General features: G+C 51.1%; 1 protein-coding gene across 3 annotated transcripts; it reads right to left on the bottom strand.

Annotated features, from left to right (window-relative positions):
• Window positions 1-2,431: 2,431 nt before the first annotated feature.
• SALL1 (spalt like transcription factor 1) lies at window positions 2,432-19,542 on the bottom strand. Of its 3 annotated transcripts, none has more exons than XM_047712222.1 (4): window positions 19,522-19,542; window positions 17,781-17,873; window positions 5,034-8,485; window positions 2,432-3,836 (listed from the first exon to the last, which is right to left on the bottom strand). In XM_047712222.1, exons 2-4 carry the CDS (start codon window positions 17,854-17,856, stop codon window positions 3,396-3,398), a joined length of 3,969 nt encoding a protein of 1,322 aa, XP_047568178.1. In that variant the 5' UTR covers window positions 17,857-17,873; window positions 19,522-19,542; the 3' UTR covers window positions 2,432-3,395. The 3 variants fall into 3 exon arrangements, with proteins under 3 accessions (XP_047568178.1, XP_047568177.1, XP_047568176.1); XM_047712221.1 differs by lacking the exon at window positions 19,522-19,542 and adding an exon at window positions 19,451-19,476; XM_047712220.1 differs by lacking the exon at window positions 19,522-19,542 and adding an exon at window positions 18,887-18,911.
• Window positions 19,543-25,906: the final 6,364 nt, after the last annotated feature.

Genomic DNA, 25,906 nt, shown 5'->3' with positions numbered 1-25,906 from the left:
CTTGGGCAGTTTGGGTCCCTCATTGGTCTCTCTTCTTCAGGTCCTTGTCAATCACTACACTGCCCTTCCAAGTATATTTTCTAGACAAGGGGCTTCTTTGCATGATTCGCTGTACTTAACGATACTTTGACGGTGCACATTTTAAAAATAGGAACTGGGGCGCATGTCACCCAAATCCATATTTTTAGTTCAAAAATGTCGTCAACTTCGCCGTCGTCATTCCCGGCAGCAACAACCCAGAAAATTCTCCTTGGTTTCCAAACTACCTCCACGCACCCCAAGTTTCAGAGGGGACAAAGCATAGCGGCCAAGGAGGGGCTGAGCCTTAACGGGCGGAGGTGGGGTGGGGGTGCGGGGGCTGCTGCCTGAACTTGGTCTGCCTAGAAATAAACCGCGTTGCTTTACTAATCTGAATCCCGTCTCTCCTGCGGGGGTGCTGAGCCTAAAGGCCGAGCGTGGGGATCGCACAGGGCGGGGCTGAGCCGAGCCTTGATTTGGAAATGAATGGCAAGGCGAGTGGGCTGGTAATGATCGATAGGTTAGAGAGATAGTGGATCGATAGATGGCTTGGCGGGGACAAAGGCGCAGCGAGGGGGAGAGACCTGGACCCCGGGGCTCCGACCTTCCCCTCCGGGGCTTCGGTTGCCTCGGGAAGTCTGTCTAAGCGAAAAGTTGCCTGGGCTCCCCGTAACTCCCTTCCAGAAAGCGCTAGAAGGGAGGAGGTTGGTGGGGAGCGGGTAGAGAAACAATTGCCGGGTTCCCGGCCCGGGCCGCCCGCCTCGCGGAAGCGGACTCGCGGAAGCGGACGCGCAGCCCGGGGTGGCGCAGGGCCGTGACCCCGCGGGCGGCCCGCGAGTGCGAGGCCGGGGGCTGGGGGCGGCTCACCCGGGCCGTGGCCGGGCGTGCGCCGGGGTGGGCGTCGGGGATCCGCCGGCTGGGCTCCTCTCGAGCGGCGGGCGGGGCGCGGAGGGGGCACTGCGAGCCCGCCCCTCCGGGTGGCCAGAGTCGCAGATTCCCTCCAGCCTGTCCCAGGGCGTCGTCCTGGGGCGCAGGGACCGCTTCCGGGAGGGACGCCCCCAACGCCGCGGAAACGTCCCCGTCTGGCCCCACGTAGAGCAAGAGCTTCTGGCCAGAACTGCGGCCTTCCCTCCGAGTCCCCACTCCTGAGCAAAGGCGTCTCTCTTGGGGCGAGCTGCGGGGGCTGCGGAGGCGCAGGCCCCAGATGTCTGCACCCTGACGCCGCGCGCACAGCCCCACCAGCACCCTCTCATGCTTTAGGCGCGCCCGCCTCTGCGTTGTCCTGGCCTGGCCCCCCATCCCCTCAAGCCGAGCCACCCAGCTTGGGGAGGCGCACCCCGGGTGGCCTGCGCCCCGTGCAAACTTTTACTGGGAGGCCGCCCAATGCTTGTCCCTTACCTGGGTGCGGGGCCATGGGCAGGGGCTCACCACCTAGCTCCCTGAAAGAAACAAATCGCCGGACCCTGTAGACACCAACTTCCACCCTGTCCGTTTGCTCACCCCAAAATAGTGCTCAGGAGGAAAACATGTTTCCCCTAGAACAAAAGGGAGAGAGAGGAAAACTCAGACTGAATTTTGATGACGAAATATTCAAGTTGTAATGGACATTTTCTTTTCAGGTATGCATGTGAGTTTCAAAACACATGAAAGCCTAATTAAAGAACACTGACCTCTGTGGGTTGAGGCCCAATTTCAGAGTCAGATTCTCTATTCCCCTCTGCTTGGGGCATTCGCTAGCCACGCTGCTTTCCCTGCCTGAGAAAAGAAACAAGCACAGTGGAAATAAACCTGAAATCTAAATGGGCCAAATGTCCTGCTTCAGGGATGACCTGTCCAGACCAAACTTCCAATAAGGGCTGTTTATTTCCTTTCATTTTTCCTCCTTTTGCGGGGTGGGGGTGTGAGCACAGTGCCCAGATGGGTCATAGATAACTGGCAAAATAGCTAGATCCTCCAAATTAAAAAGACAAAAGATGAAAATGAAAGAAGAGGAGGAAAAAAACAAAAACTAAAAAACAAAACCCCACAGGCCCATGCAAACCTGTTTCTGTTACGCCTTTTGCAATTCCTTATTTAGAGAGAGAGAGAGAGATACACACTCACATACGCCTTACTGGTGCCTGGGGAAATGTTAAAATACATTTCGGGGTCTGGCTAAATAGAACTGCACTCTAAAAACACAGACACAGTATTCTGTTTTATCTGTTGCAAAAAAAATGTATTTGATTACTTGGGTAAAATTACAGTATCTCTGTTGTTAGTAAGTATTAAATGTTAAAGAAATTGGACCCCCCCTTTCCTTTCAACTTTCCAAGAAAGTGCATGTAACAGTCCAATTTTTTTTTCTTCCATACCTAATACAAAATAAGCAAACACTATACCTGCTCTCTTGATCAAGAAGAAGCATTCGCTCTTGTAAGGAACATATGTACATTTTAATGAAAGTGATATTTCTTATTGTATGTACAAGAGCATCTACATTTTCTCCACTGACGGTTGTTCAAGATGCCATACTTAGCAGCATTGTGTAATTCCAGCACACATTTTCTATTGTGAACATACCTACAAGGCAAAATGTTACGTCTCAGTTTCAACTACCAAAACAACACTTGTATTTTCTCTAAAGAATTCTGCGTGCTTATTACTGTACAGAAACTTATCAACATTGAGGACGACTCAAGTAAAAAGCACAGTACGAATAGCAGTTCAAAACGGAAATGGTTAAATCTACAAAAAAAAAAAAAAAGCAGGTTGAATTTTCCAATAAAAATTAAAAAAAAAAACAACCAAACAAAAACAAAACAAAAAAACCCAAAAAGCCCAAACCTTTCAAAGAACCACATGGATCAGTCTGTACTTTCAGTCCTTTGCTTAAATTTGTTTCGAAAGATTAGACAATGTGTTTGCTGATAAAACTTTTCCAGCAGGATCAAAGTGTACATTTATATACAGACTTTATTAGAGATCTAATGCATCACTGAGGCATTGCATCAACACCAGATTCATATTAAACCGGATATAGAAAATAAGTTAATGCCAGATTAAGACCGCCTAGCAGGGCAACTTGCGATTGCCATAAATGTTACAGCAAATTTACAGCACTCTAGTCAATTAGTATTTAGTCCAAAATACAGAAGACCAAAGTTAACGCTTGCATTCTGTTTGCAAAGCCAGGTTATATCACTAATAAATAAGCTTTCTTATAACTCTAAAAGTTGAACAAGGTACAAAAGAATGTCTTCGTAATGTTGTAGTTCATAGATCTGGGGGAACCGGGAGGGAAGGGGGTGGGAGGATGGGGCAAGGAGGAGGAGGAGGAGGAGGCAACCGTGGGTCTCGTTCTGAGCCAGGATGCTCTTTCTCCAGCCAGAGTTGCTTTAACTTGTGACAATCTCTTTGCTGTCCTCCACGAAGCGGGTGAACCGGAAGTTGGTTCCGTTCTCGCTGCTGGCCATCTTCTCCAGGCCGGCCAGGGGAGCGCTGGGCTCGGAGTTCTGGAGCTTCTCCAGGTTTCCCGTCAGGCCGCTAATAGGTGAGCTGCTCCCGCTGCCCAGGCTTCCAGGAATTGGAGGGATGCCACCATTCTGAATGACGGAGATCTCATTGGCCTTCATGGCCAGCCCGTTGGAGAGCGCCGCTGCGTACTGATTCCAGAAACTGGAAGGATCCCCGCTTCCTGACCTGGCCGCCAAATCCTTCTGGAACATTTCTGGGAACTTGACAGGATTGCCTCCTAGAAATGTCATGGGGCCATCCACGGACAGACGCCGACCACGTCGCGCAGGGGCACTATTCCACATGTGAGTGCCCATGTGTACCTGAGATGAGACCAGGGTCAGGGAGGGGAAAGGGGAAAAAAAAAAAAAAAAAAGGGAAAGAAAGAAAGGGAAAGAGAGAAAGAGGAAGGGAAAAGCTTAATAGTTGAATCTGTCTCAACTCATATCCCAACACTCGACAAACCAAGTGGCCCATATGTCTATTCTTATTAAGTGCCAGACAGTGGACAAGGAATAGGGAACCATCCACTCGAGCCCCCTCCTAATAACGCGCGTGTCCTCCCCAGCCCCGGGCCGCCTTCCTTCTTCCTGGGCCAAGATGCCTGCCTTACTTACTCTTTTTTTATTACCCGTATTTAGCTTATAATGGCCTCAAGCAAGCTCGTCAGGCGCAGATAGCTCCTTTCAGGGTTAGAATTGTTATGTCCACTCTCATTGCAATGGTAAGGATTGTATCTGACACCCTTTACCCTATAAATGTCCTTTTCAGATGGGAAGCAAGTACCCCTCACAGATTGCCCGGTGGAGGGCCGGTGCACGGAGAGAAAAGCCAGAAAGTAATTATTCATCTTGCATTACTGGCAGCAATCTCTAGAGAAATACTCTGTCAACAGAAAAATGTACACAGTCAGAGCGCTCAACTGTTGCTCTAGAACCTGAGCGTGTTTGCTTTATTTCCAACACATATCAGCGGGAAGCGTCGTATAATCAATTATCATAATACCCATTAGCCGGGCAGTGAGATGTTATTGTTTTTAGGGGACGCGGGCCGTGCTGGACGGCACCGTTATGAAAAATAGATGCATCCGCTGAAGAGGACGGTAATTATGAAGTGATACGGGCTGCACACAGGCCACGTGGAGGTCTTTAATCAATACCCCATGGCAACGCCAGGGCTGTCTTCCCGGGTAGGTAAGGCAATTCATTTGGTGCATTTAGCGAGACAGTGGGGAGGGGCTGCCGCCTCGCTTAGGCAGACCAAATGATTCCAGGCGCCCACCAGCTCCGCTGGGCTGCAGCCCACCCTGCTCCCTGCCACGATTCTGACTCACGCACTGCCCGGCCCGGGGCACCCGCATTTCTCTGCTGTCAGCCCCACGTGGCAGGAACCTTCTCGAGAACTCTCCCGCTGCATGTCCTGCCTCTGGGGGGTGCTGGCTCGGGGGAGCATGCATTACAGATAATCAATGGCAAACCAGCCAGAGGGCTGTTGGGTGGGGGACAGACAGAGCGAGGTACCTTCAGATTGCCTTTTGTTGTGAAAGCTCTCCCACAAATAGTGCAAGCAAAGGGTTTCTCTCCAGTGTGAGTTCGCTCGTGGATCTGCAGGGCGCTGGACGAGGAGAAGGTTTTACCACACGTGTTGCAGTAGTGCTGCTTGGGGGTTCTCCTGGGCAGAGCTGGGAGCAGAACTGGGGATGTGGCAGAGGAGGACAGAGGCCCAGAGGGGACGTGACTGGTGGAGGTGTCCTTGCTGTCCTGAGGAGTGACATGCACAAAGCCGTTGACCTCTGTCTTGATGAGAGATGACAACGAGTTGGCGGGGATCACCGCCGAGTTCTGATTGGGGCCGAGGTTGGAACTGGGCTCAAAGAGCTGGGACGGCAGGTCCCGCATCTGATGTGTCAACATGTGCTGCTTCAGATTCCCCTTTGTGGAAAAGCCGCGATTGCAAACTGTGCAAATAAATGGTCTCTCTTTGGTATGACTTCTGTAGTGAATGTCCAAGGCACTCTGACAAGCAAAGGTTTTGCCACAAATGTCGCAAGCAGTGTTTTTAAATTTACCCCGGTCTCTGAAAGGGAAGAGGATCCCTAAAGAATCTTCCTTGATGATCTTCTCTGCGTGACTGGACGTCAGATCCAGAGCCCCACCATTCACGGGGGTGGGGGACAAACCGTTGGCGAACTCACTGGGCACTGCTCTCTGTGGCTTCTCCTCCACGCTGGGGGACTTGTGGAGCTCCTGGGTGCTGTTGGATGGGGACAGAGCCTGCATGGAAGAGGTAGACTCTGAGATGGCCGGGCTGCCAGCACTTTGGCTCTCCATATCGCCGCCCACCGAGGACGAGTCATTGGTCAGGACGTCCCCCTCGACGGACCCGTTCTCTACGGACTTCAGGCTGGCCTGCAGCTGCTCTGCCAAGCCGGCGTTGATCATCTTCATCTGATTTTCCAAAGCAGCGATGCTTGACATCTCCAGGGGCAAAGGCGAAGAAGATAAGCTGTCTTGGGACGCATCCGCGGACTTGGGCGTGTCAGGGATGCTGCCCTCGGGACAGTCCTCCATGTTTTCATCAGAGAAGGTGTCCAGGTCGTCGAAATTCTTCTCGTCGAAGGAGCCCGTGTCCGACTCCATGGACTCAGGGTAGCTGTCGGGGACCGGGGTGTTGGGGATCTGACCACCCATATGCATTCGGATGTGCTGCTGCAGGACCACGGCGTTGGTGAACTTCTTCTGGCAGATGGGGCAGGAATGCTGGACTCGGAGCGGGGGCACCGCCCGATGGACACTGTAATGGGTCTTCAGGTTCCCTTTCGTGGTGAAAGCCCGGCCACAGATCTTGCACTTGAAGGGCCTCTCCCCGGTGTGTGTCCGGTAGTGCATCTTCAAGGCGCTCTGGCAACTGAGGACCCGGTGGCAGATGATACACTCGTTGGGGTCAGCGGCCTTCTTGTCAATGTTCTCTACCAACTGCTGAAGCTTGGAGGTCTCTGAGGCCTGGGCTGAGTCCAACAGTCCCCCGAAAGGAAACTTCGCCTTGAACTGATCAGACATGAGCGGCAGCAGGGGGTTGGGAAAAGCCACCGCGCTGCCTGGACCCCCGTCGGCCGCCGGGGAGCTCAGAGAGCCGCTGCCACTGCCGGCCGCCGGGGCTGAGCCAGGGGCTGCGCCAGGGGCTGCCCCGCTCTCTTCACTTCTGCCCCCTGACGGCAGCCCGGCGGACTCTTCAGCTTCGTCTGCGAGCCCACCCGGGTTTCTCGTGGCCGTCTCGGGGGCCCCAGAGTCGCTTTTGACAGAGCCCGGGGGGCTGGTGGCTGAATGGCTGATGGGGATCGGGGCTGGCTCTTCGGTCTTGATGAAGGGCGCGAGGCTTGGGAGGGTCGGGGGCAACGGCAGGCCGACGGAGGTGGTCAGAGTGGGCAGGACCGGTTTGGTGTCTAGCCAGCTGGTGACCGGCTTTTCCGGAGGAATGGACATGCCGTACGGGATGCCGGTACTCGTGGGGATATTGTCCAGATGCTCAGGCACGGGGTAGGGGTTCATCTGGATATGAGGGTATTTCTCTTTGTGGCGCTGAAAGTGGACCTTGAGGTTCCCCTTGGTGGAGAACCTGTTCCCGCAGATGTTGCACTTAAAGGGCCTCTCTCCGGTGTGGGAGCGCAGGTGGATCTGCAAGGCACTGTCGCTCCCGAAGACCTTCGCGCAGAACCTGCACTTGTGTTTGAAGAACGCCTCGTCCGACGTGCTTTTCGCTTCGAAGGCGGGGACATTTGGTGGCTTGCTTTTTCTTTGCTGGGCCAAGGTGGACAAGGAGTTCAAATCCTCTGCAGTCGTTCCGATGTTGGGCAAAGGGCTGGGGAACACCGGGTTAGCGGGGGCCGGCTGAGGTAGAAGTGGATTAGATGCAGGATTCAATAAACTGCTTATTGCAAAAGCTGGTGACGATGACGCCGAGGCTGCTGGGTGGCTGGCGTGCACGGCGCCAGCGCTCGAAGCCGCTTTTTCCGAGGACGAGGTGCTCCCCGCTGCCGCCAAAACATTAATGTTGGGGGAAGAGCCGCTGTTGGGTGGAACGATGGTGTGGCCAGAACCGCTCTGAGGTAGCTGGGTGGGGGGGAGCTGTTTCACACCGCTGATGCACGCAGACTGGCTGGCAAGGCTCTGGGCTAAGCCAGCTGCCGCCGCCAGCTGCTGAGACAAATGGGAGCTTAGTGTGGACAAGGGGTTGGCAGATGTTCGTAAAGTACCTGGAGAAGGACTAGAAGATGTTGGCAAGTCTGCGTTCTGAGATGCCAACAGCAGTATTTGGTGACGGATCTGTTCGATCAGCTGCAGCTGGTGGATCTGTTGCTGCTGGAGGGCCAGGAGCTGCTCCATGAGGGCAGGCACGGCCAGCTTGCCCCCCGAGGCCCCGCTGCACCTCGCTTCCTGGGAGAACTGGGCCACGGCCACCTTGGTGCTCTGCAGGTTCTCGATGATGACGTTGCTGTTGATCACGGAGAAGTTGCCCAGTGTCGTCAGGTCCCCGAGTTGAGGTAGAGAGGTTGTGATCGCTGAGGTACCGGTAGAGGGAACGCCGCTGCAGCCTGGCGGGGGGCCACCGCTGCCCCCGCTGCCGCCCCCCGGAGCGCCCCCGCCACCTTTGTTAGCCCCCGGGGCCTCCACCTCCATGGACTCTTCCCTGTGGCAGCTGCGGTGTTCCGAAAGGTCGCCGCCTTCGGCCTGATCTGTTTTGAGAACGGGGTCATTCATTTGTTCATCGGGATGCTCGGGAGGAGGGGTGGGAGAGAAGGTTTCGGGTGGGCTGGCTGGGCTTTCATTGACGATTAACACTAATTGATTTTTAGTACAGTTCTTCTTGTGGAGCAGAAGATCTGATAATTCAAAGAACTCGGCACAGCACCGGCCACAGACGTGGGCGTCCTTGCTCTTCGTGGCGCGACTGGGTTGACCTTTCTCTGCGTCTCCTGCCAACATCAAAAGGGGCAGGGTGAGAAAGGGGGCCAGGACACAGAGGGTCACCCACGACTTCAGAACAAGGAGCGTGACCAGTCATTTTCTGTCTTCCAAACTTGAACCCCTTGCCCCCGAAAACCAGTCAATACCACCTAAGAAGGTTCATAATTACATGTGGAGGGTGTGGAAGAATTCCTATCAATCCCCTCTCTCAGCTATCCACGGTCTTCAGATAATCCATCAAAATATAAAATACTATGAACTGAAGACATTGGTGCATAATGAAATTCCATAGCAAGATATTGATTTCCAATATTTTATACACCTTATTGTCTACTCATCCAGAGAGGGTCCAGCAACCATTCTGAGGACTTATTAGTCTCTTGAGTTTCTGTCAACCTTATTCATTTTCAACTGATTCAAAGATATCTGTGACAGTTTGTTCTGTCACTAAACTAATTTGTAGTCATTCAGGTTCCAATCAGTTGTTGACGGGGGTGGGGGTGGGGTGGGGGCTTCATATCACCAAGCAGAAGACTGACAACTTAAAAATCACCTCCAGCCCCTACCTAGAACCTGAGCTAAGGCTGATCGGTGACAATCACACTTTTGCCATATCAGTAACAAATCCTTGGGACTGCTCAAGACTCTGCTGAATACAGAGAAGAAAGCATCGCACACACACACACACACACACACACACACCCCGAAGAGAAACGCAATGATCATAATCCGTTACAAGGCCTGCCTCGCACCTATATATTACCCCCATGGCATGTTTATTTTTAAAATTAAAGAATGCAGCCTTGGCTACCATTCCACTCTTCAAGGAATATATGCCACTAGGCTCCAAATGGCAACGTTATGTCTCTAAATATTTCATCAAAAGTGCTCTCTATATCTATAAAAACTAGCACAAGCTTTACATTTCTGATTCAACATCAACTTCTAGAAGGATGTGCCATTAAGGCGAAGGGAAGAAATAATTCCTGGTTTAGAGTTTGGAACGGCTGTGCAATTCTCCTTGTCTGAATGCCTTTAAAAACAGTTTGCTCTTAACTGTTATCAATTGTTTAACAGATTGTTCTGAACCTTTCATTATAAAAATCCCTTTATTTCATGTTTGTTTCCACGGGTTGCTCAGATTTCTTCTCGCTAAGATCCATTTGTAAATTAAACATAAAAATCTCCAACTCCAAGCTAACATCCTATTCAAAGACAGGATGGAGCCCCATTGTTTGCCCAGCATGGGGAACACCAACTTCTGTTGTACAAATGGTGTGTGGTCATCTCCGAAGGCTGTGAAGAAAAAAAAAAAACTGTTTAATTCAAGGATTACCTCCCTGCATGCTTTTCTGCAGAACTGAATCAGATAATAGTTAGTTTCCATGACTTCCAAATTGAATCTCCCAGAAAACTTGCAGGGGGAAAAAAAAAAAAAGAAAAGAAAAGAAAACTAATTGTGAATATGAATAAATACAAATTCAAAATGTTGCTTTTTCGGTAAACTTGAGAGTCAACTCCAAAGAGCCAGCCATCTGCCTTTTCGTAGTAAACATCCAAAAAAGCTTGAAGACTTTTGCATTCCAGAAAATATAATTAATACCTAAATACTAACTTCTGGAAATTCCTTTAACTCTATTTGCCTTGAGTGATGCCCAAGTTGATGAGAACCCCCTGTGAAGTATGCCAGATGTATGCACACTTTATTCACTGGGAGTGTTATTTGAGTAGCTAAGTTATACTTAACAAGCTAGCTTTGCTAATACCCATCTTTTAATCTCCACAAGGGTATGGAGCGAAATGCATTAACAATACCAAACAAATCTTAGCTGTAGCAGAAAATACCAATAATGATTCAGTTTTAATTTAATGTTTAATCATCCTAATTGGCACCGGATTCCTATGCACGTTCAAGGTGCTGTTTTAAGCACTTTCTGTCTCTCTCTCTGCCTTAAAATAATGTAAACAAAATATTAAACGAAATTCGCCAAAGTTATGTTGCTTAACTTGGGACAAAAATAATGTGACAAAAATTCTGTTTAAAGCTTCTTATTTTGACAACCAATTTTAAATGATGCATCCATTTCAGATGCTTATTTTAAACTAGGAAATGCAATTCCTAATATATTCAACAGAAATGTTATTTCTTTCTCTTTGCACATTTCCATATGTAATGGTTATGTTTCCATCTACTTTTACAGCCAATTATGAAGGAACAAAAGCTATTCTGTTTGTTCACACATTTTCAACAAAATGCATTAAAACTATTATGTCAGCATGTTCTATTAAGCTCTGCATTCAGTGGAAAATACTTTTCAACCAGCTCACATTTATCAAAACATAAAGCCACTTTAAAACACAGTTTTGCTTGGTCAGCTGGGCTTAGACAAATAATGACAGATTCAGAACTAAATAACTAGCAAGGGAAATCAGAAAACTGACTTCATCAATTGTACACATTACAATGTAGTTTTTTTCAAATATTTAGCACATCTGTGTTCACGATTAAAGGGCATTTTAATTCTTTATAACTTGGAAACATCTGATATTCTCATAATATACGGACAAAATAAAAAGAAGGTTACTTTACAGGATTTAGCTGATTATTGCTTTCCGGGGCTCGAATTCTAGCATTTGCACTGCTTCAAGACTCACTTGAGAATTTTCAAGTTTTTCAACCTGAACATTTTTAAATTTAGGATTCTGCTAACTGGACGGAAAATGTAGATGCTTAAAAATAAATGCCTGCTCGTGTCTAAGAAAGAGACTGTGTTCAAAAGTTGCCCGGGGTTTTAGCTTGGATTTTCACGACATTTTAATAAGCTGACATCTGATCTCACTGTAGAGTCGACTAATTTAATCTCCTGATGTTTATGAAAACCAAAAAAAAAAAAAAATTCTGGTATCTATTTTGATTTATTTCAAAAGCAGGTGTCGCTATACTGTAATAGCTCTTAACTTTAAATCTATCTGTATTCTGACCTGAGCTGCTGTGAGGCTGAACACAACAAGGACAAAGCATGAGGACTAGTTTGAATCTTTAACTACCAGAGGGAATATTTTAAGTTGTAATAGGACACACACACACACACACACACACACACACACACACACTACCACCATGTTCTAATTCATTTTTCGGACCGTCTGCTATCTTGTTCCTCAATAATCTGTTACACAGGGTTGCAACTGGTGACCCCATTATAGTAAATACAGTTGCCTTGCTCCCTGTACTAGGGTGAAAGTAACATTCCAGGTCCTTTTCTGCGGAGTTTGCATACAAATTGATTTTATAATCCTCCTCGGGCAGGAAAATTTGAGAACCAGTGGTTTGCTAAGTTTGTACGCACAAAAGGGATATCTGGAATTTTTCCGGTGCTTGTGTTTTTGTTTTTGTTTTTTTCAGAGGATAAGGTGGTGAACTTAACAGTTCCATCCAACTTATACTCAAAGCCCAGATGTTTTCGGTCTTGTCCTATTTAGGGGCTGGACACCCAACTCAAATTTGTCAGTTTTTCATCATCTCAACCTAACATGGCAGAATAGGAGGCAGAAAATTGAAGTGTTCCAATATATCTGTCTACTGTGAAAACAAAAATAAAACTATGCCCCACACAGCAAGGTTGGGCCAGCCAGGAAAAAAAACAAAACAAAACAAAATAAAACAGAACAAAACAACCCTATTCTACCACATTTAGTTTTCTTTTTTGGAGCTCTTCAGAAAGCGCCTTCACTTTACTTTCCATTACCTTACGATTACATTAACATTTTTAATAGACCCTCTCACGGGATTATGATTTTGGAGCCTATAATCTTTACAGGCTGTTCCTTCCCATAGACTAACTGAGAAAGGCCATCAGCAACATTTTTGATTGATCAGTCTTGATCTTTTTATTATTAATACACACACACACACACACACACACACACACACACACACACATATATATATATATACATATATATATAGTTTGTTTGTTTGCACAGACCTGGGAAAAACCTAAACCTGAATGTCCAGCTTAAGATTCCAAAGAAATTTTAAACACTCCCATGTGTGCTCTGCATACTGTCTATAATAACGTCTTAAGTTTCCCTCTCTGTGATATGCAACCAAATGACACATCACCAGAATGCTTCAATTTTCTCCATGTTCTGGCCAGGATTAGTGTATTCTCGAGTGGAAGAGCACAAGCGAAATCTCTGGGGAAAAAAGAAAAAAAAAAACAAAACCCAAACGGACAAGACACTCCTTAAGCAGGGATGCGAGCCCACCTAACACACACAATAAATGAAAGGGGGAAAATGTCTTCCCCTTGGATAAATCAAACTGAACACTAGGTGGGGTTCCAGTTGTAAGGGTTTGTTCAAAAACTTCTTTGTGGCTTTTCCTATTCCAGTGACGCGTAAAAAGAGAGACTCCTTAAGGCGAGATCTAAACTTTGGCTACATAAACATTGGCAAAGGCACAAGAAACTAAATCCCTGTTGTTTGAGGGTAAAACTGAGCTATGGAGACTACCTGTCAATCTTCCCCTTTGGGGGTCTGGCATCTGAGGGTGACAGGGGAATAAGGTTAGGAAAAGAAGCCAAGCTGATAAGGTGAGACTAAAGTAAACTACCAACTTCCTGCTAAGTGACTAGCAAGACTCAATTTGGGGGTCACTGGGAAGATACTGAAGTACATATTATGATCTGGACCTTGTCACCTTTGCATGGGAGGAGGCTAGCAAAGGTTAAAACAGCTCAACACATTTAGCTTCTCTAAAGCCTGGCACACATACACTTTTTTCTGTGTGTGTGTCGGGGGGGGAGGGGTGTTGGGGCTCCGGGTAATTTACCATCTCGGCTAAACTGCTCAATTCCTTCAGTTTTGGTAAGCTAAGAAAATTCTGGAAGACAGGGCAAGCTGTACACCACGCGATGTCTTAGAAACACTGAATTAAGACGGCAGGAGGACTTTGTTCTAGTTACTACAGAGAGCTGGGCTTTGAACCATTTCAAAAAACTTAGTAGACTGGGACTCTGCCGTTTGCTCGCTTGGGTTCCCACTAAGCTCTCCATGTGAGAAATGTGGGTTTTTGCCTTCTAAAGGGCTCCTGGTAAAGATGACTTGCTACCTGCAGGATGTAGAAAGAAAGGAAATAAAGTCCCCTAAGGATAACCTATAAATTGGCACTTGTACCTATAAACCATAGGAGAAACTTGATGTACCAGAAACCATGAGACCCTCACTATCACAAATGCACTTTTGTGTCCGCTCTCTCACACCCAACTCCACTTTGCTTGTTGGTATGTTTGTTTTTAACGTTTTAGAAACTATTTGCCGCCCGGAGCAAATCCCCTCAAAACAGTTTGCATTCTCTCATCCAGAATCTTCCATTATGCCACAAACTTAGAATAGGCCTGATTAAACATGAATTCTTTCCAACTGCCTTATCGTGCAGGTGTCGGTTTTTTAAAAAAAGCAATTAATTATAGTTCTCTCTAACCTTTTGGGCCCAGAAATCAATGTGTTGCCATTAAGCTGCTCACAATGAGTAAATTACTTTGGTAAATAATAGAATTTCATTATTAATATAAATAAGAGGAACATTTATGATACTTTATATGAGACCATGTTTCATCTCGAGTTCATGATATTTTTATCTCTCTTCCAATATTATCTTTTCCTTGAGAAAGCTGAGCACCAAAATACTTTAATAAACGAATGGAGTCGGAATGGGCCATCCCTGTAGTACCTGAATCTTAAAAACACCACCCAAGGAAGAAAAACCCAACACACTCACACACACACCTCTGGAACCCAGAGCTTAGTAAAGAACCCACAGAGAAAATCATTAGATTCTAATATTCCCCTTTCTCCAAATTATTTATCTTGGTAAATAATTTTTCCAATGGCAGTCATCTTTCTACAAATAACTCGAGACTTGTTGAATACCATTTAAGAGACAGGTAATATGTGCCATAATCTTGGTTTCATAAGAAATAGAAAAATTTCCCAGCTGAATGTAGGGGGTTCCTGGAATTACAGCTAAATTAAAATAGGAACATCGGAAGGCTGACTAAATCATCTTGTTTTCTTGAACTTGTTCTGAGGGAGTTATCCGTGTGGCTGTTTGGCATGGCTCTGATTTTCTTTGTATGCCCGTGCACACACACACATACACACACACAAACACACACATGCATACATGAGGCTGCTCTCAGCCTGAGTCTCTGCGTTTGGGCTCCTGTGCCCGGGGCTCACAAACTTTTCTAGGTCCTCCTCTAGGTAGAAAGCAGCACATCTGAGGTGCCAGCGTGTGTCAAACGCACCAACTAGACTTAATTCGGTTTGTTCGAGGTTCCATGGACCCTATTTTCCGACCATTTTGAGACATAAGAAAAAGTAGCACACTGTTGGGAGTGAGGCCCTGTCTCCTAAAAATGTAATAACCTTTATACATGCGGGGGTGGGGGGAGATCCACCGAAAACAAAACAAAACAAAAAAAAAAAAAAAGAAAAGAAAAAAAGCCCCAAACCCCAACAACTCGGTGAAGTGTGTTCTGCCTCGGGAGGTGCACAGAGATTGCGGACTCCTTGCAGAAAAGGTGGCGACTTTTTAAAGGTAACTTGGAGATAGGTCACACGTTCTCAAGCCCCACTTTCTCCCAACTACCCCCAAATAAAAAGATGGGGTGCTGGAAGGCCCTCCGGTGAGGCAGACACTGAGGAGGATTACTTGTGTATTAATATTATTACAACATACGGAATCTTGTAACCCTATTACAAAATCTACCCTCTAGGCAGCTTCCCCCAAACTTATTGTTCAACCATGTAAAAACAGTCATAACCTAAAACCATTACCACGGAAGAAAAAGAGGGGGTGGGGAGAGGTGAGAAGGAGCTGGGAGGGAAGTCCTGGCCATGCCCCTAACACTTTGCTCTTTCTTAGGACAATGAACCAGCTTTGGGGGAGAAAAAAAAAGGGGGGGGGGGTAGAAAGAGAGGGAGGAAGAAAGAAAGAAAAAAAAGAAAGGAAACTTGATTCAGTGACTTAATGAACTTACCTCAAAGCTCAAATAAACTAAAAAAAAAAAAAAGTCCTAATAAATAATAATGGTAAGAGGTAGTGAACTCCTTTTATGCTATTGCTTTATGAGAAACCTTAACTATTAAAAATTCTGGATTCGCAGGGCGATAGGAGAAAGGCAAAGATCTAGCAGGCATCCTTTCTCCTGGAAGCCCGAGTCTTTTTTTCTCCTTTTGGAAAATGTATGAAATCAGGACAAATGGACAAAAAATTTTTAAAAATCCCAACAAAACAAAACAAACCCCGAAAAACTTTTTCTTCTCCTCCCGTTTGGTTTTTCCTACACAGAATGGGAACTTTCACAGTGTTCCAGGGCGGAAAGGTCTTAGCAGAAACTTGGAGAAAGATGGGTATCGGGGCGAGAAGCAGAACAAACAAGCTGAGAAAACCCGGAAAAATATTCGGAGCTGTTGCTGCGGCCTGGGGTAATTTCCCCCCCAATTTATCTTGCGTCTCCGGGTTGGCCTCGGATGGAAAGCGGGGTTGGGGGCTCTTCTCAGCAGACTGAGAAATCTTAGACTCTGGGTAAGGCTGGAAGCTCGGAAGAGTACTGGGGTGGGGGGCTGGCGGCAAATGTTGTAAACAATTTTCTTAATCTGTCTCAGTTCTCCCCAATTTCTTAAGAGGACCCCCACGCCAGGAGTCCCGTTTCCCGACAGTTAGGGTTACGGGAGTGGAATTCCCTTGGCTTCTCTGCCTGGGCTCTGCGCGGCTCCCCGCGCCCCAGCCCTACTGAGAAGCAGGCCTCTAGGGAAGGAGCCCGGGGACCGTGGGGTCCGAGCGGCCGCAGAGTTTAGTGGGCAGAGGTGACGATCTAAGGGCACGCTTCTGAGCCTTGTCGGGCTCCAGGTGCCTCCTCCATACCCCCAAATGCCGCCCAGGACTTGAGCATTCCGAAGGGCATCCGGAGCCGCGGAGACCCCGCCGGCGTTGCCCTCGTCCTCCCGCAGCCGAGAGGCGAGCATCTTGCTGGGGACCGACCCCGGCGCGGCTCCTTCGCCTCGGGCGCTGGGCCTGGCAGCTCGGAGGCCCCTAAAGTGAACCACCTCCAGGGACCAAGAGGGATTCGAGGTGTCCTCCATGCGTACCCCAAATCCCCAGCCGGGACCTCTCCTGCTCTCGGCCTCGGCGCCCTCACACAAACTTTTCTCTAGACTTGTTCATTCCCTTCGGGACCCCGCAGTTGTCGCCTCCATCCGAGAAAGCGAGTGCCTCTGTTGGCTGGGGGTGGGGGGGGGGGTCTCTGGCTAGAGACTCCCCCTCAACAGCCCTGGAAAAAGACCCTCACGATTCCTGGAAGCACGGAGTACTACGATCCTCAGCGGGCGCACACCCAATCTAAAGCTTTCTCGGGGGCGAGGGGTGGGGTGCATGTATTGGGAGAAAAGATGCGGGGATAAACCCATTGGGTAGCCTGACCCCAACCAACACGGTTCCCCGTCCGCCTGCACTGCGTCTCAGAAGCAACCAGCAGCAAAGAGCACTCTCCGCCCCTGCCGCGACCCCGGCGTGTCGGGCACCGGCGCCCGGACACAGGTCCCCGTCTTCTGGCAGCTCTGAACCCCTAAAGGCATCCCATTCCCCCGCGCGGACCCAGGTGGAGTGTGAGCGCTTGGGGGGGCGCGGCACGGGGGGCTCCCCCGTGCTGGGAGTTCAGCCTGGAGTACCAAGTAAACTTCCTTTCCGCAGGCAGCAGGGCCGGGGCGGCGGAGGCCGGCCCGGGGGCCCCGGGCCCGGCGCGGGGAGCGTGAGGGGCCCCGGGCGGCCGACCTCAGTCCGCCCCGCGTCCTGCCGGCCACCCGGGCTCCGGCCGCCGCTCCCCGGAAAAGCCGGGCCGGAGGAGCTGGGCCCGCGTGCCCGCTCTCCTCCCCCCCTTCCCCGCCCCCCGGAGGACCCAACAACTCCAGAAAGATCCTGCCGGGAGAAGTGTTTGCTCTCCCCGGGCCAGGGGGGAAGCCCGGCGCAGGCAAATTGAAAATTAAAAAGGAAAGAAAAAAAAAAAAAAGAAAGAAAGAAAGAAAAGAAAGGAAGGAAGGAAGGAAGGAAGGAAGGAAGGAAGGAAGGAAGGAATACGCCGAGTGGGAAAGGCGAGCGGGGACTCGGCGGTGGCAGCGGCCGGGGCGGTGGGCGCGGGGGCCAGCCGCGTGTGCGTGGGTCCGGGTGTGCGTGAGTGTGAGTGCGAGTGCGTGTGTGTGCGTGTGTGTGTCCGCGGCGCGGGCCGGAGCACTCACCATCTCGCCGGGGGAGCGAGGCCACTTCGGGGTCGGATTGGAAATGTTGAGGCTTCGCTTGCTTCCTCCGCGACATGCTGGCTCAAACATCAGCTGGGGCAGAATAAAAAATTACTAAAAAAAAATCTTCTCAAAATTACGGAAATCGAGCGGCGGCGGCGGCGGCGGCTCCCCCCGCCCGCCGGCCCGCCCGCCCCCTCCCCGGCTCCCCGGCCCCGGGCGCAGCGCGCATGTGTCCTGCTATAATTATGATTATCAATAATGCATTGCGATTAATCATAGAGGGGCTCTTTGAAAGGCGATTGGCACCGGGCCAGCGCTATTCAAACCCGCTCGCCTTAATCAATTAGTTCGTGATTTGCTGCAGACCCCTGTCTCTCCGCGCGCTGGCCCAATAAGCCGGCCGCGGGGCTGGCTCTGCGCGCCGCGCCGCCCGACACTGGGTTAACCCTCTTCGCGACCGCCCGGGACTCCGCGGCCCGGCCGCCGCGGGCCTTCCTCCTCGCCTCTGCGCGCCCGGCGCCCCGGCCTGCGCCCCCCCTCCCGAGCCCCCCCCATCCCGGGCTGGGCCGACCCGAATTAGCATGCCCTCCCCGGAATTAAGCCTCGCGGGTGGGGGGTGGGGCCGGGCGGCGGGGGCTGGAGACCCAGGCTGCGGGCGCGCGGCGAAGTTCCCAACTCCCGCGCTAGGCGCGCCGGCCCGCGGGGGGAGGGAGTCCCGTGGCGGGATTTGGGGGGAGGAAGTCCCGTTTCGTGAGTGTTTCTTCGTTTCTTTAAGAGCTACCAGAAAGCAGCCCACCCCCACCCCATAAAAAAAAAAAAAAAAAGCGAGTGGGGAAGAGCCAGCCCCACGCCGGTCCGCCTCCTGCCCGCGGCCCGGCCTCCCTCCCGCTCGCCGCCTGGCTCGGCGCTCCTTCGCCCCGAGTTCTCCATCCCCTGGATCGCGGGCTCGCGGGGGCGCGGAGAAGAGGACCGAGGAAAGGTTTGGGAACGTGATGGGTTTGGGGCTTTTGGAGGGGGGAGGGGCAACTCTCCCGCCACCCGGATCCTTCTCAAAGGGCCCCGATCCTCCAGCCTCTCGTTGCTCCCTCGCTTCCCTTCTCTACCTCGGACATTCCCAGGACAATTAGGGCTGAAGTTTTCGGGAGAAGCAGCCCCGAGCCCGTGGGATAAGGGGCGGCCCGGCTCCGCCCAGGACCCCTCCGGACCTCCCCCCCGGCTGCCCCGGTTGGCTGCAGGGCGCGTCACTCCGCGGGGAGGCGGCGGCGGCGGTGGCGCCGCCGAGCCCGGGGCGGGCGGAGAGCAGGGACCGGCCTGGGATCCGAGTTCAGCTCCAGCCGGGGGGAGGGGAGGGGCCGCCGCTTACCCTGAACGCTGCAACTCGCCCCTGGCCTCGGGAGGCGCGGCCCAGGCCGGCCCGGCCGTGGGCAAAGCCAGTCCTCGGGACCCCTGGGCTCCCCGCCCTGGGGGGAGGGGACCGCGCCCCAGGCTCCTGGCAACCAGGTGGCGGTGCGGAGCGGGGAGTAGTGGGGGTGGGGGTAGGGGCCTCCCTGTCCGCAGCTGTCTGGCCCGACAGAAGCTCGCTTCGGTCTCTCCGGCACTTGCCGAGCGCGGCACCCAAACTTTTCGCACTAACTCCATCTCCACAGGCTGGGATGCAGCCTCCCTACCCGCGCCCCGGGGTCCGGAATCGGGAACGTGGGTCCTGCGTTCCCTCCGCTGGGCTCCGGCGCCCGCGAACCTGAGGCTCAGTCCTCGGCTCAGCCTAGCTTTTTCCCCTCGCGCCTTGGGGTCTCCTCGCTCCAGGGTTCCCGAAGTCCTGCGCCCGAAGGACAAACTAAACTTCGCTTGAGTAATAGGGGGGGGAGGGGGGTGCAGATACACAATCCCTGCCCTATCTCGCTATCGGGAGAGGAGAGGGCTCATAAGGACGCCCCAATTCGGGAGCGCCCTTGAGTCTGGAGAGCACCACAGTCGGTTCGCGCGAAGTGGGCACCAATCTTTCGAGTAGTTTCGCGTGCTTGGGACCCTTACCGCTCTTCCCCAAATGACTCTTCTCTTTTATCTTCGTTGGTCTTTTTTTTTTTTAATTATTATTATTATTCCAAATCTTTTGTGTGCGGGTGCGGGTTAATGTTTCTGTTTTCCTCTTGGCGACTTTTTTCGCCCCTTGGTCTAACTTGTCCCTTCTTTCTTTATTCTCGTTCTCTCTTTCTTCACCTTTTCTCCCTCTTATTTTTCCTCTCTTCTGCCCTCGCTCGGTCCCTGACACGCACGCACACGCACACACACACTCCCTCTCCACCTCGCTCTCCCTTTCTCCCCAGGTCCTGTTGGTTACAGTAGATTTTGATAAAAAGACAAACGAAGCTATCAGTGGGGCTGATGTTGAAGAATGAAGATAATAATGTTTCCATAGGTGGTGCTTCAAATGCCATTATTTCTCACTGAATATTTAAAGAGATCCCTCGGCAAAGATGGATCTGCGTGCTCCTGGGGTGCGAGAAGCTCACTTCCCCCAGACCCCCGGGAAAGTGTACAGTAGCACGTGCCAATCCCGCACCCCCCGCCCACCCCTGCAAATTGTGGTCCTCACACACACCAGCCCGCACTATCCCAGGTACACTAACGTGCCGGTACATATGCATTCGCACACTCCTTTCTCCGAATGTGCCTGCATTTGGAGCCGCCCGCATCCGTCTCTAACACTCTTGGCTTCTTGCAAGTCCGGGCCTCCGGGTCACCGCGTGCTGCCAGGAACCGAGCCGAGCTAGCGATCCCGCAAACCCTTCTTCCCGGTGCGCGCCGCGTGTGCCACGGGAAGCTCCCGGAATAGCTTCACACGTGTTGGTTCCTTGCTCTATGTGTTATTAAGATTGGGGGGGGGACTTCCCTCCCCCCAAACACCAAAACAAACAACCAAACGAAATGCACACGCAAAAACAGCTTCTCGATGTTTAATTAAAAATGGGTAAGCAGAGACGAATTAATTGGGGGGATCCAAACTTTAATAACTTTTTTCGTTCTTTTGCGTCCTCGACGGCGTAGAGGCGGGCGTCTCGCTCTGGGAGCGGCGTCCCCCGCTAATTTCTTGTTTGTTTTCTTTCCCTCTGTGGCCGGGAGAGAGGAGAGGGGAGGGTGGAGGAGGGGGGATGGGAGGAGGGGGATGGGAGGAATGGCGGGGAGAGGAGAATTGGTCTTTATTGTTGATGGCAATACATCAATTACGGGCCATTGTCTGGGGCCCAAGTTCCGTGGTTCGCTGACGCGGGCGCTGCGATGTCAGGGCGCGGGTGAGGCTTCGCGTGCCGCGAGGCAAAGAAATAATTAAATTAATAAAAACGGAGACAGAGTGGGGGTTGATTTTTACTTTTGAACGGGTCGAAAGAAGGCAGTGAGTGCGACCGAAGTGCCACAGCTGAAGCTCGTGCCCACTCTTGGCTCGCCCCAGTGACCTGCGCGCTTTATAGGGGGTCGCGCCGGCCCGGCCTAGGGTGGGGCAGCTGCTGGGGGAGCCGGGCGGACGCGGCTCCGACTTGCCATTTCCACCAGAGGGCCTGGCACTTAGGGGCTGATCTACGCGAGGGAATGGGGGTGGCCCGAAGTGAGGTTGCTGCTGCGCTAGGGTCGTGACCTCGTGGGCCAACAAGAACCGCACACGGAGGAGGCGCTTGGCGAGTTGTGCGAACTCACATTTGGGGGGCTCGCTGGCTGTGCTTCTCCTAATGCGTCTCCGCAGTTTTCCCAAGACCTAGAGCGCCTTTGTGGGGTTGGTGGACCGAAGGGCTGTGCCCCAAGGCCACGGGCCACTGCTGAGTTCCCAGCCAACGGGTTTTCGAGACTCTCTGCTTCATCCCAGATCCTGGGAAGGGGAGAGGGTGTTGGGCCTCCCCTTTCCAAAGGCCTGGCTCTCCCACCTGCAAAAATATCTCCTGTTGGCCCAGTCTGACCCCAGGTTTGGGATGGAGCCTGAAATGAGGCCTGGCCTGGGCCCGGGACCCTCCTCCTCTTTCCGCCCACACTGGTTGGGCACCCCGGAACTGCGGGACCCCCCCGCGCGCCCTGGCCGTGCCCCTGCTCCCTCAGGCGTAGGCCCCAGGCCCCGCGGGCCCCCCGGCCAAGGCTAGGAGGGCAGGAGAGGAGGTTTCGTTTTCTTGGGTTAAGGAAAAAAAACAAAAAACAAAAAAAACGGCGAAAGGGCGGCAGTGGTGCCCCGGGGGCTGGGGTGGAGGCCCGTCGATGGTCTTGGTATTATTGATGGGGAAACGTTTAGGGCAGGAGCCTGGAAATCAGGTTCTCAGTACTTCATGTATCGGGAGGTGGGAGGGACGGAGTGGCAGCCACGGCGGTGATAGTGATGGTGGTGGTGGCGACCCGGATAATGGTGGTGTGTGTGTGTTGGGATGGGGACGCCTGGACGCACCCGCATTAACCACTCCTGGGATTTACTTCTATTTCTCTGGTCTGAAAGTTTGGGGTGGAGGGGCAGAGAAAGGACTGACGCAGTTACCCTAGCCCTTCGAACGCTTTGCTAGCGTGGGGGCTAGAGCAGTGGGAGGAGGGGGGCAGAGAAACTGACCCAAAGCAAAGACCAAACCCACCATAGGCTCGGTTGTTTTCCACGCCCCGGGACTTCGCTTTCTCCGGGAGTTTCAGAAACTCCTTCCTTAAGCGAACTGCGGGCGCTCAAATCCTAGCCTCTCCTCGGCCGCGGGAGAGGCTTCGAACCTGAGGCCTCTGGGAGCGGGCTGGGGTGGGTACCCTCGGTCCCGGCGGAGTCGAAGCGGTGCGCACTCGGCTCCCTCGCTCCCGAGTCCCGGCGGCGAGAAGGCGCACTTTCAGGGGGACTCCCGCCGCCCAGAGCCAAGGGCTATCTCCAGACCGGCGCCGAATGCCGCGCGGGGACCAGGCGCCCCGGCGCCGGCTCAGGCGGGAAAGTCGGCCGTGGCGAGCGAAGGTCGGGCTTGGTAACCACCCGCACGTCTCCCAGCCAGAGGTCCCCTGCAGCCTGCCCGCGGCCAGCTTCATCTTACTTCCCTTGCAGGGCCATCCCCACGGCAGCATTTAGAAACTGACTTCGCCAGCGACTGCGAGTGCCCGGGATTTTTTGCTTTGCGTCCTCACGAAGCGTCTTGCACTTAAATTCAGTGCGCCCCGTATGCAACAGTGCCTCGCTAAGGGGTCTCTGGGTATAAAATTCCTCCCAAAGAAAATGTCTCGAGGTACCGAAAGTGGAAAAGACTAATCGAATTTATAAAAAGAAAACCTTTCCTTCCTTTTGGTTAAAATCCCATTGCGGTTTTCTCAGCGTGAAAAAAAAAAAAAAATTGTCATCATGCAATAGAGTGTAGCTAATTCCTGGAACCTGGTAGCAGGATGTTCAGAGCGCCCAGCAGGGCTCACAGATTCTCATCTTTGAGCTCAGGACGTAGGACTTTGGGATCCAGTGAAAAATGATGACTTCTTATGTCATCTGCTGGGAATGGGTGTGAAATCCGTGGAGCCCTGGGCTGTGTGTGCATTTGGGGGTGTGCCTGGGGGAGGGAGGTTTCTGCCAGGAAACTCATTTTCATTCATATAGGAGACCCTCTCAAATGATCTCCCATCTAGGCAACTCCTAGATCAACTCATTGAGGAAATCTCTTCTAACAAACTTAAAAGGAAAAAAAAAAAAAAATATATATATATATATATATATATACTTTGCCACGTTCTGTAGCATGATGTCCCTCTTCAAAGAACCAGAGCAACAGTTTCCAAAGAGACGGGCATCTTGGTTTTATGAAAAGCTTGTCTGCCTGGAGACCTTGCCTGGGGATGGTGGAAGTTCATGGAGGAAAGCACCCTTTGGTTTCTCTTTGGTAGACATCTGTGGCCAACTCTGCTTTCAGAACCATCCTGGGGTCCTGGCTCTTGTCTGCTCTGTGGCCTGGTACGCAAGGCCTGTCACTGACATTACTGAGAATTTACAAACCCTGCAAATGTCAGCTGAGCTCTGACTTGCCTAGAGGATATTCCTCTGGGTTTCTCTGTGAGGGAGAGAGGTGTTTCGTCTCCGAGTTTGCAGTTTTGAGTCAGAATGGTAACTTTACCTCATCCCAACCAACTTCAATTTGTCCTTCTCGTACAAGTATTTTTTGTTTGTTTGTTTGTTTTTTTGTTTCTTTTGGTGCCCTATGTGTGATGAGTAAAAAGGGGTGGTGTGGAGGAAGCAAGTGGACAGCCCACCCCGCTCTCCTTTCCCCTTTTCCAGCTTGATGAAGTGTCTTAATTTCTGTACTATAATTTCTTTCTCTGGGTTTTCATCCTTCTCTCTCTGGCAACAGCAACAGCAACAGCACAGTTCTCTAAGACTTAATCCCTGATTTAAGGTGGGGTTTTAAATTTGAGAGACTTCCATTTCCCAATTCCAAACCCCGGTCTCCCTACTTTCTTGTGCCTTCCCCAAGCAGGAGGAGTTATCTCCTAAATTGTAATCCTGAAGCCATCAACACCTGCACACTAAGGTCAGGAAATAGCCTCACTCCTTCTTTCCCTTCCCATTTGTAATTCTCATTCTTTCCTGGCCTCTGCTTTCTCATCCCCAGTCCCCTCCCCACCCCAGACTCTCTGACCTATTTTGTAGTAAAGCCCAGTCCCTGAGAAGCCTTGCTTAGAACCTTTGCTCAGGCCCTTACAGATGCAACTTTTGCTTAGAACTTGGTCCCCGGACTCACTGCGGCCTTCGCCCAGGGACCAAAGACAGGAAGATGGTTCCAGATCTGTCTCCTTCTCCTGGGAGAGTTGGGGTGAAACCCTCATTTTCCAGGTTTGTTTTTATTTTCCTTTTCTTTCCTGGACCCCACAGCATCTCCCATTTGGGAGAATAGTGCTGAGAAAGCTGGCCTTTTATCTCCATCTCCTTGACAGTGTCTTTTCTGCTGATCTCAAATGACTGTCCCTGGCCAGCTTTATTCACATGCCCCTACCTGGGCATTGGAGTCAGGCTACGGGAATTTACATCCTGGCTGTTATTGAACCGCGTCCTGGGAACACGGTCCTAGGTGCACACCACGGAGTGGGTCAAATTAATATCACCGTTTCCTGCTGCAGGAAAGGTAGCTCTCGGAGAGGAAGCACAGTGCTTCGAAGCATCCAGCAAAGAGCTCAGCCTTCTCTGAGCAGCGTGACCCCCCGTATACCTCCAGCCGCTCCTTCCTCTGTTCCAGGGAGATAATCATAGTCCTGGTTTCATAGAGCTCTTGAGGGTTAAAAGAGTTAATATGTATGAGGAGTTTAGAATAGTGGCTGGCATGTAATTAACATAATATAAGTGTTAACTATTATTGTTACCACCCCACAGGTTGTTAGGATCAAATGCTGCAGGATGGTGAAAATACCGTTCCCCATTCACTCTTCCATCCCTCTATTCATTTACTCATTCACCCAGCAGAGTAACGTGCCAGGCGTGGGGGAGACCACGGAAACACGGCAACTCCTTTCCTTGCTTGCAGGCAGTTGATCAAAGAGTTTATTTCTTGGACGTGTGTTTATTGCCTGGCTCAGTGTTGGGGGGTGAGTGGAACAGCATAGGAGCAAGGGTAAAAACAGTGCTTGGTTTCAGGGCATTTCTAACCTTTTTTTTTTTTTTTTAGTTTTTATTTATTTATTTTTTTTGCTAGCATTTTAACAGGAAGTCCCAACTAATACAGAAAATTGAAAGTTGAGCAGGTTGTGCACGAGCCCAAGCCTCATTGTGCATGTGGGCCAGAGACAGATCTTCTGCTTGCTTTTAGAAGGTTCCTGAGCACCAATGACATGCAAGTAGCCTGTGGCTTAGGTGCCAGCCCGTATTCTCTTTGCTGTTTTATTTGGCTCACACATGTGTGTTTTGATTGTATGGACTCCTCTGGATTGAGCAGAAAACAAAACACAACAATAAAACAGGTACTGCTTTGCTTTGGGCCCCTTGAAAGGTATAAACTACTCACAGTGTTTATTAGGCCTCCTGTTGCTGGCTTTTTTGCTTTCCATTTTTGTCCAATTATAAAAATGGAGTGCAGGTTCAGTAACAAAACACCCTAAATCTAATGGTTGGGGTGCGAGATGCCATCAGCCGCCCTGCCCTCTCAGGTGCATGTCCTTTG

Source organism: Lutra lutra, chromosome 17, assembly GCF_902655055.1.
Source record: "Lutra lutra chromosome 17, mLutLut1.2, whole genome shotgun sequence".
Taxonomy (NCBI): domain Eukaryota; kingdom Metazoa; phylum Chordata; class Mammalia; order Carnivora; family Mustelidae; genus Lutra; species Lutra lutra.
The sequence above is the reverse complement of the archived record's forward strand: the minus strand, read 5'-3'. Positions and strand labels throughout refer to the sequence as shown.

Excerpts from the sequence above, each read along its gene's own strand:
- SALL1 (XM_047712222.1), bottom strand. The coding sequence starts at position 17,856 with ATGTCGCGGAGGAAGCAAGCGAAGCCTCAACATTTCCAATCCGACCCC. Across the intron at positions 8,486-17,780 it reads CTCGCTCCCCCGGCGAGATG|GAGACGCAGAGAAAGGTCAA; the intron begins GTGAGTGCTCCG and ends TGATGTTGGCAG. Across the intron at positions 3,837-5,033 it reads CAACAAAAGGCAATCTGAAG|GTACACATGGGCACTCACAT; the intron begins GTACCTCGCTCT and ends GTCTCATCTCAG.